The sequence below is a fragment of the Grus americana genome, chromosome 1 (genome assembly GCF_028858705.1).
Source record: "Grus americana isolate bGruAme1 chromosome 1, bGruAme1.mat, whole genome shotgun sequence".
Taxonomy (NCBI): domain Eukaryota; kingdom Metazoa; phylum Chordata; class Aves; order Gruiformes; family Gruidae; genus Grus; species Grus americana.
The window spans coordinates 160,009,079-160,024,696 of NC_072852.1; the positions used below are offsets into that span (position 1 = coordinate 160,009,079).

General features: G+C 37.8%; 1 protein-coding gene across 4 annotated transcripts in view; it reads right to left on the reverse strand.

The window, feature by feature from the left end:
- Positions 1-15,618, reverse strand: part of PCCA (propionyl-CoA carboxylase subunit alpha) — a 299,061-nt gene that overhangs the window by 163,564 nt on the left and 119,879 nt on the right. For all 4 annotated transcript variants that reach the window (XM_054821090.1, XM_054821100.1, XM_054821117.1 and 1 more), the window contains exons 13-14: positions 5,561-5,704; positions 3,975-4,049 (exon numbers count right to left, since the gene is read on the reverse strand). In XM_054821090.1, the coding sequence (XP_054677065.1) occupies positions 3,975-4,049; positions 5,561-5,704 (219 nt within the window). The remainder of the gene's footprint in view (positions 1-3,974; positions 4,050-5,560; positions 5,705-15,618) is intronic.

Consider the following 15,618-nt stretch of genomic DNA (forward strand, 5'->3'; position numbering starts at 1 on the left):
AGCAAGGCAGAAAAAGGTCAACACAACGGCTGTTAGGCCTTTAATATTTTAATTTAGGCAATTATCAAGGGACCACATGTAGAACCTCTTGTCTACAGAATCCACATGAGGGCATGATGATGACTTTATTATCCAAATGACATAAAAAGATACCCTAGCAGGTGTACTCACTTTCTTCAGTAAGAGACACCATCTGACCAGTTTTTATGCCATTATGTTCTTTTTATTTTTAAAAAAGCATGTATTTATTCATATATTTTTATTTATATATTTATACTTATATATTTATATATTGTTTCTTATATATTTATGTTTATTTGTATAGCATATTTATTCCAATGTAAAGGTAGTAGCACTTCTGTCACGTATTTATCATATATTACCTGAATGCGCTTTATCTATGCTTAACTAGGCCCCCCACTACCTATATCAGGCACATTTAACAGTAGATACTGATGAGAAGGAAATTCAGACACCTCATGCTTACAGAAGAAACGTGCAGTGTATTTCCCAGGTCCCCTTCTTGTAACTGCTAAACCATCCTTCCTCCCAAGATGTCTGCCTATATATAAAGTCAATGCATACATTCTCACATTCAAATCAGAAAAAATTAATTTACCTACTTAGTCCTGGATAAATTCCCTGCCCATAATATTTTTTTTGTAGTACAAAATAAATACATGTATAAGACATGAAGGTATGATTGTACATACTCCACACATACTTGAATTATACTCTGACTTTTGTCTCCAAAATTGCACCTATAAAGTAATTACATACAAATCTTCAGAGGTGCTTTACATACACATACACGTGCATATAAGTATTTATACATGTATATCACATTTTGACAAAGAAAAAAAACACATGAAAAGTGCATAATTCAGACCCAGAGTAAGCAGGTTAGTCAGACCTCGAAGTTAATGTAAGGCTTCCGAGGCTACTATGTGCTCTGTCTGCTCTATGTTTCTGTTGATACACAGCATACATACCTACCACTATACAATTTATACTTTTTCCTAAGTACAATATCCTGAAAAACAAAAAATTAGTGAGAATTGAAAATTTCATTTTAAAAAAAAACCCCACAACTGGAGTACTCTGCAGAAGTTTAATTTTCATAAAATAAATTTAAGATGACTAAAATTGACAGCAGAAAAGAAATACATTTACCATCTTCAATTCTCCCTGTGGTGCTTATATTTTCAGAGCCTGGTAACAGTAGGTGATTTTATAAACTATATGGTGTGACAGAACTTAATGAATATTGGATGAAAAAGAAATCCTAATTCAACAGATACTCGTTTTAATGTACTTAACTTGATAAATAATAGCAATACTTATTAGGCCTCCAGCATTTATTTCTGTTTAACATACTTCCTTTCTTATACTCGGTATTTAAAACACCAAAGGCAGGCTATGATTCAAGATCCTACTGTACCCTACAGCTTGTCGGTATTACAGCCCCCAACACTTTCATTGCTGTTGTACTACCATTATGTGTTATTACACCGGGACAACAGTAAACTGAAAGATTAAAACAATCTATGTCCCAGTCCTGCAACGAACTATTAGTGCATCAAATTCTACTTACCAACACATACAGATTCTAGTATTTCTCAGTTCTTTGCCATACCAGAGCCTAGGAGCTTTCTCTTTCTGGTAAGAGTCATTAAAAGACCAGACTGCCCATCACGCTGGCAAAGAGCAATGCTGGAGCTCTTCAGATAGGGCAGTACATTTGCTATGTTGTGTAAGAGCACCGAACACGAATGCTCACCATCATAACACGGGTTTTTGTGGTTTCTTATCTGAAGCTTCATTATCAAAAAATGAAAAAAAAATTTATATTTACAAGTACCATGTTCTAAGGAGATTAGAGACTACATGACACAAAATAGCCAGTATATTCCTATCTATGACTAAGAAAAAACCCTCACACAGCCATGTACACCAGTTCCACCAGCTTGAGCAACTGACACACAGGTGCAAGTAGACAATCAGAGCTAACTCAAGACGAAGAAGAAATTAATTGAAAATATATTTGGCAATACACTACTCGTAAGCCAAACTCACTGTGACACACTACAAGCCTCTGCTAATTTTTTTTAAGCCAACTTGTTGACAATTCTAAAATGCAGAAAACAAACACTGCTGCACAATGGGCCTGTAATGCTGAATTTTTTTAGTTATATTAATTTTGTTCTTAGCAGCACGACATTCTCAGGAGAGAAATTAGTTTCACAGTGGCGCAAAATACGTATTACGACACCAAACCATGAGTGTCTACATAAAAATAGCTGTTCTATTTTTAATACGACAATAGAAGTAAGCAGAAAGAGCCTAGACACTCCATACGAGCTCCTCAAGCCATTGCTCTGAAGCCTCCAGCGTAATTAAAATTTCCTTCTCCAGTACCACGATGGACCACGTGAAGCGATCAGGCATCTCCCACCCTTCATTTTCAATTCACCTCTCTGCCTAAGCCCAACTCCCAGCCCACCCCATCTACCTGACAAGTGACAGCCCAATCTGATTAAATGCTTGCAAGGGAGGGGACTCATGGGCCTCCATGACAGGCCAAAAGTGATCACCATGGAGATACATAATTACAGCTGTCAACGCGTCTACTGTCCTGCTGGCATCAATTTGATTGCTCCCAGCAATAATGATAGACAAAGCTTAGTGTGCACTCTCCTGCACCCAATCACTTTATCTATTCTGTGGTCCATTTAGCTGACATGCAACATTCACACAAGCAAATAACAGCAGTAAGCAGAACATTTAAGGCATTTTAATTGTTTTTGCTTTGTATGGATGGCTCACAAGCGCAAATGTTATTACATAAAACTCCTGCTGCAGCATTAATTGAAGAAAGATTTGGTGGGACAAAGACTGTAGGGGGTATAGTTTGTCCATTATCACTTGTACTTTCAACAGGTCTCACGTTTGGAAAATTGCAAATTGCAAAAACTTGCAAGGGCAAAATGTTTGACATCCTGTTAGCTATTACAACATGGTGAAAACTTCTAACAACCACTGGAGTATTCATTATAAATTCTTACTAAACACACTATTTGTTTCATTAAAAAAAAGTTTAGATACATCCAATGATACCTTTTTCCCCTCATCTCCTCTTTAAGATCACATAATGCCTTTTAGATCTTCACGATTTTTTTCTGCTTTCAGGCTTTGAACACAGCATGAAGCCTTAAAGACCAGAAAGGGTCAGGTCCCTTCGGAAAGTACACGGGCAAAAACAATTTAAGAAGCAAAATAAATCATATATCCAATAACATCTCCACATGTAAGATTCCTCCTGTAATCTTTCACTATTTTCCGTGCAAGCAGACTGAATAATCGCATTCACAGATGGTACAATCTTGTCATTCCACTAACAGACACAATGTCATATATATGTGCATTTATGACTTAGACTACCTTGATTTTACAGAAAGGCAGCGTCCTTGTTCTTTACACACAGTAGAAAACACTATTTGTTAAACAGCCATTCCATATAGTTAGACTGTATCCTGAAATGTGTAATAATCGCTGTAACAAATTTCCTGTGAAGGCTACGAAGCTAAACAGAAAGAACTGGCAGTTTCTCACTGGTGTCCCCAATTCTCTGTGCTTAAAGAGCTGACTCAACATTTCATTGCCCTTTCTAATCACCACGGTATTTTTACTAAAGCTGTGTTTGAAAAACTTAAGCTGAAAGTTATGTTCTATAACAAAATATTTCAACATATAATAGTTTCCTGTTATACCCAATTTGAATATTTTAAGCCCAGTTTGGAATTGTACATTTTTAAGCAGTTTTTCAGGTTGCACAAATAAGTATTGCCATGTCCTGTCCCCGCCCCAGCAAAAAGCTGGAAAAAAGGTCTGATTTACAAAGCTGCTGGTACTTATAGTCTCTGACTATAAAAGAAACACTCAGCACCTATGAAAACCAGAACCAAGTTACTTACACTTGGCACGTGCAATGGTTCCTGATACTGAGACAGTTTACCAATGGATGGCAGGCCAAAAGATTTGTAGGGGTCCTGAAAGAAAATTCAACATGAGAAAGTGTTAAGCTTTTACAGATGCAGAGAAGATAATATCAAAAAGCTTGAAGTCTAACAGAAACCACTGCTGGAATAACTTTGTTTTCTTCCCCAGAATTACTTGTGTTGAAGTACATTTCTTCATCCACCTACCCCTGAGACTCCAAAATAAAGCAACTAGAAGTATATAAATTCTCTTGCATCACAGTCAAAAAGCAGGAAAGAAGTGCTCTGCACATGTACACCACCAAAACATACGAAGATGACATTTTAATTTGCTACTCTATGCCTTGCAAGAAGGATGGGAAACTATTTAGAAGGGTGGAGTTGAGAAGAAAGCATAAGGAAAAAACTTCAGAGATAAAAAGGACAGTTAGAAATTCAATTGTCTTAAGAAATCAAACTGACCTTTATGCCTTTGGAAATCTCCTACATAATGCAATAGCAATATAAACAGCAAATAAATATATGGCCTACAGAATCACCAAACTCACAAAGCAGTTGGCTCCATTACTTATAAACATGAGGATTCTAAGTCTAACACAAAAAAAAAACCCCAAGCATCAGTTACTCGAGGGTAAAGCCTAGTCATACTCAAAATAGCTCCCATGCCAATCACAGGGCAAATATTTATTCTTTATCAAAATAGTTCATATAACCTGTAATCAGTAGAGCACGTTGAAGACTAAGTGCATGTCATGAAGGGAAAAAACCCACTACGTAAAGTAAGATGCTCTAGGTCACAAAAGCCACAACAGTTAAGTGAGGCGGAAAACATCAAGGTGCTGAATTATTTTTGAAAAGCATGGTTCCCTAAAATGTTCCTCTAAAAGTGAAGGAAGCTAAGCATAATTTTTTAATTAACAAATCTTGATTTTCATGTATCAAAAATGACAGCAAAAAGACATTACCATGAAATGCCCTAAACATGCGTGAAAATGGGGTTTTAGTAAGCTTTTTTAAGGTGAGTCATACTGTAATTATGAAGTTGTTGTCTTGGAGTGCACTTTGAAAGTTTGTCCTATGAACTGCAGTTTCAGAAGATATATAACTTGCTTTTTCAGTAACCTATTAAAACGTTTTAGTACAACAACAGAAATTCTGTAAGCCATTGAATTTCAACTGTCTTTAAGACAACAAGTTTCAAGTACACAAGTTAAGAAACCCGGACACAGTAGTTAACTGTAGCAAATGACTCCAGCGCTGCGTCATTAAATGTGAACAGAACATAAAGCAAATGCCCGTAGAAAATAAGCCTTAGTTATCTCTTTTACCACTTTGAGTTTTGATTTTCAGAGAAGGTGGTATGTTGAAAGACATACTATACTATGAATTAAAAAATAAAAATTCTACGATTACACAAAAGGTCATTAACCATTTGTGTTACATGCTCTAAATCGTGACTTTCACATGATATTCCTTGACTTCAGCTCTGCGTCCATCCACACCTGGGTATTAGTACTCCACAATTCAACCACCTTCCCTCCTCCCCATTACTGCTCATTTACCTCAGCATAAACTCGACATTCAACCGCCCAGCCGTTGATGGGAATATCAGCCTGTTTGTGCCTGAGAGGGTAACCCTTAGCAACACGGATCATTTCTTGGACTAAGTCCAGGCCGGTAATGCATTCTGTGACGGGATGTTCAACCTGCAAGGTCAAGAACTGTCAGTCAGTAGGTAACAAAAACAACTTAAAAAAAATCCACCCTCCCTGTAAACAAACACAGATAAACAAGAAATTAGACCAGAAAAAAGAACAGACAAAGAATAGATTTTCATCTTGGTCTTCCCTCCCCCACCCACCCCACCCCCACAAAAAAAAAATATCTACTCGACAAACTCCAGCAACCACCTTCTTTGCAGGGAAAGCCCAAAAAATAAAATTATCAGATTACAATAACCAGGAGCAGCATACAAAAGGAAAACTATAGAGAACACCTAGGAGGGCTTGGGGTTTGGTTTTTTTCTTTTCCATTTATTTTACATATTCAAATGCACCTGGTGATGATGAGTTAATTTGCCTTTGTTCAGAAGCTTTTCCCATTCAACTTTGTTTTGCAAACACTCACACTGTAGCCATAAATACATTTTAACTGAAAAATCTCAAAGTAGCTGATAATCAACCCATTCTGCTACACTTAACATGGCACGTACAGGAGCCGCTTACAATTTTCCATAGAACTAGCCTACCCTAAATCTCACCCATTCGCCTGCTTTCACTAACCTGTCCTGACAAGCAACCAGATTAGCGTAATCTTGCATCAGCGCAGTGTAGCAGAAATGAGCAGATGGATCCTTCAATTTTTTTTATTTTTTTCCCTTCCCCCCCCCACCCCCCACTCCAGACTTATCTGGTTAGTGCTTAGCATGCACAATAGCTGGGCTGGACCAGCAGAGTCGCTCTGCACTCTCAGCAAATTGCTGCTAACGGCTTTGGATGATGCTGCCATGGGAATACCCGTCGTTCACACTAAGCCCAGCATGTGCGTACAAGCATGCACACATGTGCGCACATATGCACATACGTGCTTTTTTCCCCTTGGAATGGGAATAGAAATGGACACATTTATTAACTTTGAAAAACCTTTAACTACACATAGTACAGTAAAAAAAGCACCCAAAGACAGGAGGGGATGCTGTACAGATGAAGAAAGAGAGAAGCATGCTAAAAGCATGTTCTTCAGAGAGAGCTGTAAGACTTTCCATACAGAAAATATGACAGAACTGCTATTTTAAAATGTTTGTGTTCCAAGGGCCAAAACACCCTAAGAAAACTTAGCACTTCAGAATGGTTTCGCTATCATGAGAGGTCATACTACGTACATTTCGTGACACCGGAAAAGGTCAGTGACCAAACCACTCGTCTTTCTTCCTTCAACTACACTAGTATTAAGGAAAACATTTAGTCATTATAATAATCTTGTGGCTTTATCAAAACAAGAAGATGCTTTGGTCTTCAAGAAAAAAGCTTTGTAAAAATAAACAGATGGCATCCATAATTAGCCCTGTGTGTGCTGTGAGTTTGTTTAGAGTTTCAACAACATTTTAAGACGTTTTGACATAATTTTAATGACAAATCATCACTGAAACAAGCACCTATTCTTTGAAGGATAAAAGTGACATTGAAATGGGAATCTGATTATACAGTTTAAGGATGTACCTTTGGGATTCAATCTTGATTCTACCTAACACATAATATTCTCCAGCATGTCAAGCTTAATAACAGTATTTGGAGAATCTATGAAACATCTCAGTATCTACCCTGCAGTGCTAAATTGACGCAATTCACTTTCTATTAAGACTTGAAGTTTCTATTAAAACTCCTTAAGTTTTAATAGAAAGTTACTTATCGTATTCATATTTGGACAACAGAGCTTATTCTCTTATTTTGAAATTTAAGTTTTAAAAAATTACCTTCGAGTTTAGAACATGTTTGGAATTCTAACGGTCCAAGTAATTAAAATACAATATTTTTATTTCCTCACAGACATTTGCATTATTTAGTTAAACTGTCATTTTTCTTGGATTGCAATTGGCATTCCAGATTCAATAGCTTCATTGTTGTTTTCTGCTTTATTGTTGATGATCAAAATAGGATGGAATGTTTCTGGAAAGAAAAATATTTTTGTTGTTTGGTTCTTACAACTCACAAACATTTATTTAATCCATTCTTCAATACAGATCTTTGACTTGGTCAATATTTTCTTCTGTTTCTTCAAAATACTCCCTTTGTGTCTGCACACAAAACAGCATTCAGAAAATATGACGAGGAAATTTTTTTTCAGAGGTTTTTTGGGGTGGGGAGAAGTTGTTCTGCTTTCTTTTAGGACTGTGCTTCAACTAGTGCTGTTTAGGCATAATGTAGACAGTACCAATCATATCACTAATTTTTGGGTAACAAATACATTTAAAATGCATTTTTGGTATACATTAAGACCATCAGATCACCAAAACGGGGTAGAAAATAATTCTAACCTTGAAATCCTGGTCAACTTATTTGTAACTTTAGCCTTTCAGTGAGGTGCACAGCTCAAACTGCACTTGTTTTACCATTTGCAGATTTCTTTTGGCAAGGGGAGGTGCAGGAGGGGAGCGGTATTTTTAGCATGATACAGAATATGCTTCAGCATACAGTACAAAAGGACATTAACAAAGCAGTAATGCCATATCCTGGTTCAACAAGCACCCTGCAATGAGGTTCTGGAGGTGCAAGAATCCACCCACGGAGAGATACATGCAGGATCTGAAATTAAAGCTCTAATCTTTTACAAAGCAAGGAAGGATGGGGGTAGAAGTGAAGAAATTAGACCGCTCCCTCCCCTCCTAAAAAAAGATGACAGGCACCATCATTCCTTACTTATGAAAGCTCTAGAATAACTGTCACAGCTATTTAACTAAGGTAACTGTTGTATCTATTTTTAAATCTCTATTAAAAACCAGGCTTTAAATGTTTTCCTATTTTACTTTTCAGCTTTCTACTTCAAGTGTCACTCTTGTTTTGGCCACCTGTTGTATTTTCTTCTATTAATTTTATGCTATACCTCTTCTCCATCAACAGCCTTAGCATCTATAAAATGGCAAGTAAAGTCAAGGACTACATTTTTGAAGAAATGAATGCAAGTACAAAGGGAGCTGAATCACACTCAATTGATCAACTTCCAGCTTTGGGCCATACTCAGATTTTGTAGTCAGCTAATCCAAGACCTTGCCAATAAAGCCCCCATCAATAAGGTAAGAGCACATGGTGGTATGGTTATAAGATAGTGGGTAAATTCACACATTATCTCTGTCCTTAACACAAAGGGCAAAACCAGACATGTCTGCAGCAAGCAATATACAGATCATTGCTATATCAAGGCAGCTGTACCTTATTCTCAACAGGACAAGCAGAAAAATTGATCAGCAATAACTCTCAATTAGTCAGCTACCAAAAGTATCACTTTTACTATCAGTTCCTTTACTGGTCATAAACAATTTACAACAAAATCATCATTTCAATGTACTTCAGTACAATACATACCTCTTTAAAAAGTCTTACTCCCCACTTTGTGATCCACAAACACATCTTTCTCTGAAAAATGCCACTTACGTTCCTGCTTTCAAGTTCACAAAACCATAGCTGTTATGGCCAGCGACATCCATACAGGGTAAAGGGAAAGTGCTTCCCCTTCATACTGGATCTGCTCTTCTTCAGACACCTCTCAGTGATCAGCTTCCCTATGAGCATTACAAGTGGTTTTGCTTCCCTAACCTCTTTCAGTTTATACAGCAACACTGGTGGAAAAGCCTGGAAGAAGATAACAACTAAGACCCAGTATATAGATGGTGAAGCAGGTACAAAAGATCTAGGGGTACCTGCAACATCACAGTCCAGTTAGCATCCGTCCCCAGAACAGCACGGAGAGGCTGCTAACTCTCATCTTGTTCTCTGACTGCCAACGGTCTTAAAGCTTTACCACACTGGGGCTCATCCACAGCTACACACACAGTTGTGCAAGTTTGGAGCTTAAGAGTTAAATGAGCAATGACTGCTTCCCTTATATTCAGGGGAATAATTTCAGGCCACATTTTTCTCAAGACCATTAAGGTACTCAGATCTAATAGCAAACACTTCTGGATACTCTCACAGATTGCTCTTGCCCCTCTGTGCATAAGGCATCAAGTTACTAACACACCAGTTGGAGCATTCAAGCAGACCATAGCGGCCAAGAAAATCCAAGTTCAGTAGACTTAAAACTACAGCCTATGTCACCCCTACTACTGTAAATCCCTAGTTGGTGTCATATACTCCTTTACATTCAGATAAATAATCTCAAAACTAACTTTCAACATATACCTTAGTTTCCAGGAAACAGGATTCACCTGGAATTCCATGGGCTTTTCTGCAGCAGCCAAATCCAATATCAACTGACCCAAACCCATCAACTTACAGATGCTACTCAGCTTCCTTTTATTTCAGTAAGCCTGGGTTCTGTTTTGGAGAACTGAACAGCAACAGAGGTGCACACATGCTCTGTTCTTTAGGCATGCCAGCTTCCTGACTACTATGAGCAGGAGCACTCTGGGGTCACAACTTTCCGCAAAATAGTTCACAACAGCCATCTATATGAGGTTTGGGGGCACATAGTAAAAAATAGCTTTTCAAAAAGGCCGCTGGAGTACAGACAATGTTTTGATTAATGTACAGAATGAATGGAAAGCACACAGGAATACATAACAGCCAATCTCCTAGGCTGTCCTTTTCTATAGACATAGTGCATAATATGAGTTGCTGCTTATTTTCTGATTTATTAGTATGTGATTGAGGAACTGAAAGCAACCAGAACTACAAAAATTTCCATAAACTAAGACAGTCAGGTGGACTTCTTTTATTGTTTCTTAAGTAAGATGTTGCAGAAATAAAAACTAATGCACAGACATTTGGTACCAACTAATTATTTAATAACAGCATATAACAATTTAGAAAAATTCATAGGAAGTTATCTTCCAATAATAATTGATTCTGTTTTGTCAATTTTTCTTTGCAAGAAGGTGTTTGTTGTACTGGACAGACGCAGGTAAGAAACCACTTACATAGCTTATGAATACTAAATCTGTCTTTTCTTCGTTTTAAACAAACAGCATACACTTTATATCAACAAGTTATTTAGCTCACAGTATTAACATAACTTTCTCAATTAACATCGTGCACTTAAAAAAAACCCTCAAAATTCAGTAATTTGACACAATTTCCTTTCCACTATATACTCCACATAAAAAAAAAAATAAAGAAACTTACACCCACAAACCCTACACTTTCTTTCCTAAAGATACAATTCCTGCTTTCACTATATTTACTAGCACTATTAAAGCCCTCTGAGTACTTCGTTCAAGGTGGCTCTGGTCAGGCTGCAGCCATTCTTGGGTTTTCTTTACATCAAACTCACCGAAGGAAAGAAACTAATGTACCCTTTGAAGAATGCCTTTTTGTTTCTCTCATTAAAAATGGAGGGAAGCCGCCTTTTTCTCTACTTTTTTTAATAGCATTCTATGATAGTTATGGGGTAATGTTGTCTCTAAGATATCACTCCATGCCCTGGCAGCACTGTTAATGGCATCTTTCAGATTCAATGACTTACACAAACAATGTCGTTCTCTTCTGTCAACAACAATTAGCAATGCTTTTCTGTAGTTCTTTTGGGAAGCCTGAAAAGCAGACAACCAGTAGCTACATAATGGAAGTTGCATTAGGAGGCAAGAATGTGGCAAAAATCTGGTTAACTGTTGTCGGCTGACCCTCTTGTGTGAAGAAGTGTTGTTTGGCAGCAAAATCACCTTTTCTTTCGGTTCTAAAAATGGCCATGAACAGCTGGTATAAACTGTGTGCAGAATGGATTCTGGTGGGCTTAGGGGATTGGTAATGGGATAAGAGACCTTTCACCTTTAGGTCAGTAGTTCAAATTCAGCCCAGGTTAGCAGCAATTGAAAGTCTTTACCATCTGACACTGTTCGTTAGACTATTTAAAATGACTGAAGCAAAGTGTCACAGTAAAACAAGATTCCAGTATTAAGAAATATGAAGAGTCTAAGCAAACAGCCGCAACAGTCGCTTGAGACTTTCCTTTGAAATCCCGCCATTCAGACGTTGTGGAAATCTACTCCTCTAACTCCTGACAGCCCCTTTCACTGCTCCCATACTCCTGCCCACCTACCACAATTCATCCCCCAGGCAGCTACGCCCACTGAGACAACAAAACCACCTCTCGCCGACCCCACGGGTCCGCTACAGACACCGAAGTTACCACCCCCCTCTGTGGTTTTAGCTGGCAATCCAGACTCAGCTCCTCACTTTGCTATTTACATTTTGCTGCTGCTGTTTATATAGTGCAGCTGCAATATTTTCCAGTACTTCTTCACCGAGTAAACGTGAAGCAGGTGCTGCCTAATGATGTGCGGCAGAATACAGATATCATTAAGAGACTGTCAGAACCAGGAGTTTATAAACGGTGGCGTTCTCATCACTGACAGGATTTCTCCATACTCCTAGTTGTTTCCCAACCATGCTTTTTATACTTTCATGAGTGGACAAACAGATGAAAAGGGAGGTAGAAAGAGACGCATCGCATGTAAAAACTTCTTCCTCTGACTTTTACATCAGACACAGCCAGTTTTGTACAAAGACAAAGCTCTGGAATATAACATTTTCCAGAGGTCAGTAAAATCTGATGAAAACACTGAAAGTGATGAACAGAAATCTTCACAGTGGGTAATGTTTTATGGGTGTGTGGAAGTTTATTTACATTCGCTTTATGCCTTAGAATCAAGTTACTTTAAAAGAACTTGAAAACATTTACATAAAATAAATACTCTCTCTACAGTTAACTGTAAAATAAAAGCATACTGATATGCCATTTGCTTTCAGTAAGTCTCCTGCAAGCACATCAAAATTAACTTTTAATCCCTAAAAAGTTGTGACAAAAATATTCAAACTGTCACGTGAGGAGAAAACACACTGCTACTCAAATTACCATATTTCTCAAACTCCACTGTGCTGAATACAGTCTATACAAATGATCTTTTCAATCAGGTTGCTCTAAGCAAATTTGATCATGTTTTGAGGAGGAAGGGAGTGTTATTTATTTATTTAAACCGCACAACGCGTTGGGGAGGCAGCAGGTTGGGACCAGACCTTAGACACATGTGTACAAATTGTATTCAGGCTAAGTGCTCTCTTCACACTGCTCGTCGCACTTTTCTCAGCTCTCTTCGAACCAATGAGAGATGCTTCTCTCATCAAGGTACTACAAACTTGTAGAATATGTGACATTTTCCCTTTGCTGTGACCTATTGATTCACATGTAAGAAGCTCAGCCACACTGCACACCCATATGTTAACATATTCGTTCTTTACCGACTGCAGACTCTCCTCCTATAAAGAGGAACATTTTCTAATCTTCCAGTGAAAAGCAGAATAGACTTTTCTGATGAAAGCCAACGTTTCTGATGGTACCACGAGAAGCAGACTTTGCCACAATTTGTAAATTAGAAAAGCTATCATCAGTCTAAGGGGTCAGAAACTTTTTATTTATTTCAAAGCTCTTGTTTGGCTATTTTGGACTATGAGTGCCTTTGATTAGGCTGATGACAACTAGGTAACACAAAGCGCACCACAGTGTGAGCAGCTATAAAGAGTTAGATACTAAAAATCTGCTCTGCCTCAAAAATCCTAACAGTGGTAAACTGCCTGAAAACCACTCTGAAAGTGCCCTAAATGACAATATACAGAAGTTTTCTCGTAGCTGCTAGGGCAGCCATTTCTATGTTTTCTTGTGAAAAGCAAGAATAACTAGTTTTGCTGTGCAATCATCCAGTCTCATGTCTCACACTTATCATCCAGCCTCTGAAAGATGGCAGAGCAGCAGATACAACAAAGTACATTGCCAACAGCAAAGAATAAATCATTCTAGCTGAATCACTTAGAGGCAGTGAAACATCTGTAACAGATTTGTGTAGCCTACATGATACACAATGGAGCTGATTCACCAACTTTTTTCACTTTCCAACCTCATGTTGTATTGCAGCAACACTTAAAAATTAAATAAAATATAAACTTCCTGTAAGGTGCTATACTTTTTTGCAGAACTATGTAGCAAAGAGTTCCCAAATATTCCCTAAATTACCTATATTCCCAAAGAGTTCCCCAAAAAGACAGCCAAATAATAATCCAACTCTCAATTACTGCAAAATAATTTACAACAAACACTGGAAGATATCTGACAGATACACCAAAGGGAGGGAGAGGAGAAATCAGCAGGCAGTACAAAGTATAGGATGTGGTTTAGCTAGCTTAACACGAGTATATTCTAAGTCTGTATGTAAAGTAAAAAGGCTACAGTGATCTAATTAGAGATTGCTGAAATGTTAAAATAGACACAGGAAATTGCATAATTTAGTCGACACGTTCTGATGATGCTGACAGGTAGCTGCGTCTGTAGTGCACACTAGCAAAGACCTTAGGAGCATCATTTATGGATCAGATGTCCATCATTTAGAAAAGTTCTTCCAGCTGCAGAGCGTTCAGCAAAAACAGGGTAGATGAGCCTCTTAGCCACTGCTCAGAATTAGAAGATGCAAAAGGAAAAGGCTAAGCAATACAGGGACACCTAGAGTCTCTCCTGGTTCTGAAGTTAAATCTGGACAAGCTTCATTAGAGTTTCTATGTTTGGCTCTTAATAGAAGGGAGGAAGAACAAGATGTTAGTTGCATAACTGTTCGCTGAACAGAAAGTAAAGCTTGAGACCTGGGAGAAGTGACAGATCAATCGGGTAAGCCTGGGGAAGAATCAGAGAAAATTACTACTCTCCAGCCTCAAGCAGAAATGCTAATTAGAGACAATACGTACTCAGGATAGAGGAGTTAGAGAGTATCTACTCAAGTACTGTAAATCAAGATTAGCAAATTTCTTTAAGAGTTGGAAAGAATGAGTCTGCTATTATAGGGGATTGTCAAACTGCTTAGGCTATATTTCAAAAGGAGTCTTTAAAGTCCTTAAAGATGGAATTGTGAAAGCTTTCTTACCGCATATGTGGAGACCTCTACAATTAGGTAAGTTTGAGTTTTGGGACTTTCAACACCACCATGCATTGCAGGGGGAAGACACCACAACACAGCAAAGATAACATCTTAAAAACAAATCACAAAAAGAATCAACTCCAAGGATACTCCACCGCTAATTCCATTTAGGAATTGATAGACTATAATATACTACAGCAAGGAAATGGTTTTGAACTTCTGGTGGGTTATGCAGAAAACAGTAAATTAATTTTCTTCTATGTAAACAAGAACACAGAGTCACTAAAAAGTGCTCTCTCAAAACCTACGAAATTGGAAAAAATGTAGAGCATATGACCAAAGAGACAGAAATTCTTCATAATATTTTAATGAACTATACATTGTCATTAACCATCACCCTCTCTAACTGAGTCTAAAGGTAGACCAGGTCATACCTAGCAAACACCCAGCAAAAACGTGTGAAGTATAACTGTCATGACCAAGTGAGAAAAGGAGGATAAAGATGATGGAATTTACTTGCTTACAAGTTGAACTTTCTTCCTGTGTTTGAGAATGATATCCAGACTTTAAGTTATGTGCCTGTTTTCTTAGATTATGATCAGAAATGCATTATAACAGTCAAATAAGAGGTAGAGGGGGTTTTCCATAAAACAGGTTGTCCATACATTTGCAGTGTACATTATAACATCTACTACTGACTACATGAGTTGTTACAAAAACCCTACACTTTGTCAGCATGCTTTTTACACAGTTGCATTCCAGTCACAATTTCAATCATATGCGGATTGCTGGTGGTTTTACTGCCGATATACACATATAATATTAATCACCCTCCTAGAGAAACTCAGCAAGTGATCAAAGTATAAAACAAAATAAAAAAGAAACTTCAGGGACCACTGGGGAAAAGCATCAGAGCACAGTGGCTAGCCACTTACTGTGAACTCACAGTGGCACTTAACAGTGACCTCTTGCAAGGTCCTTAGGTCAAGTGTAACAAAGAGCAAAAGCTCC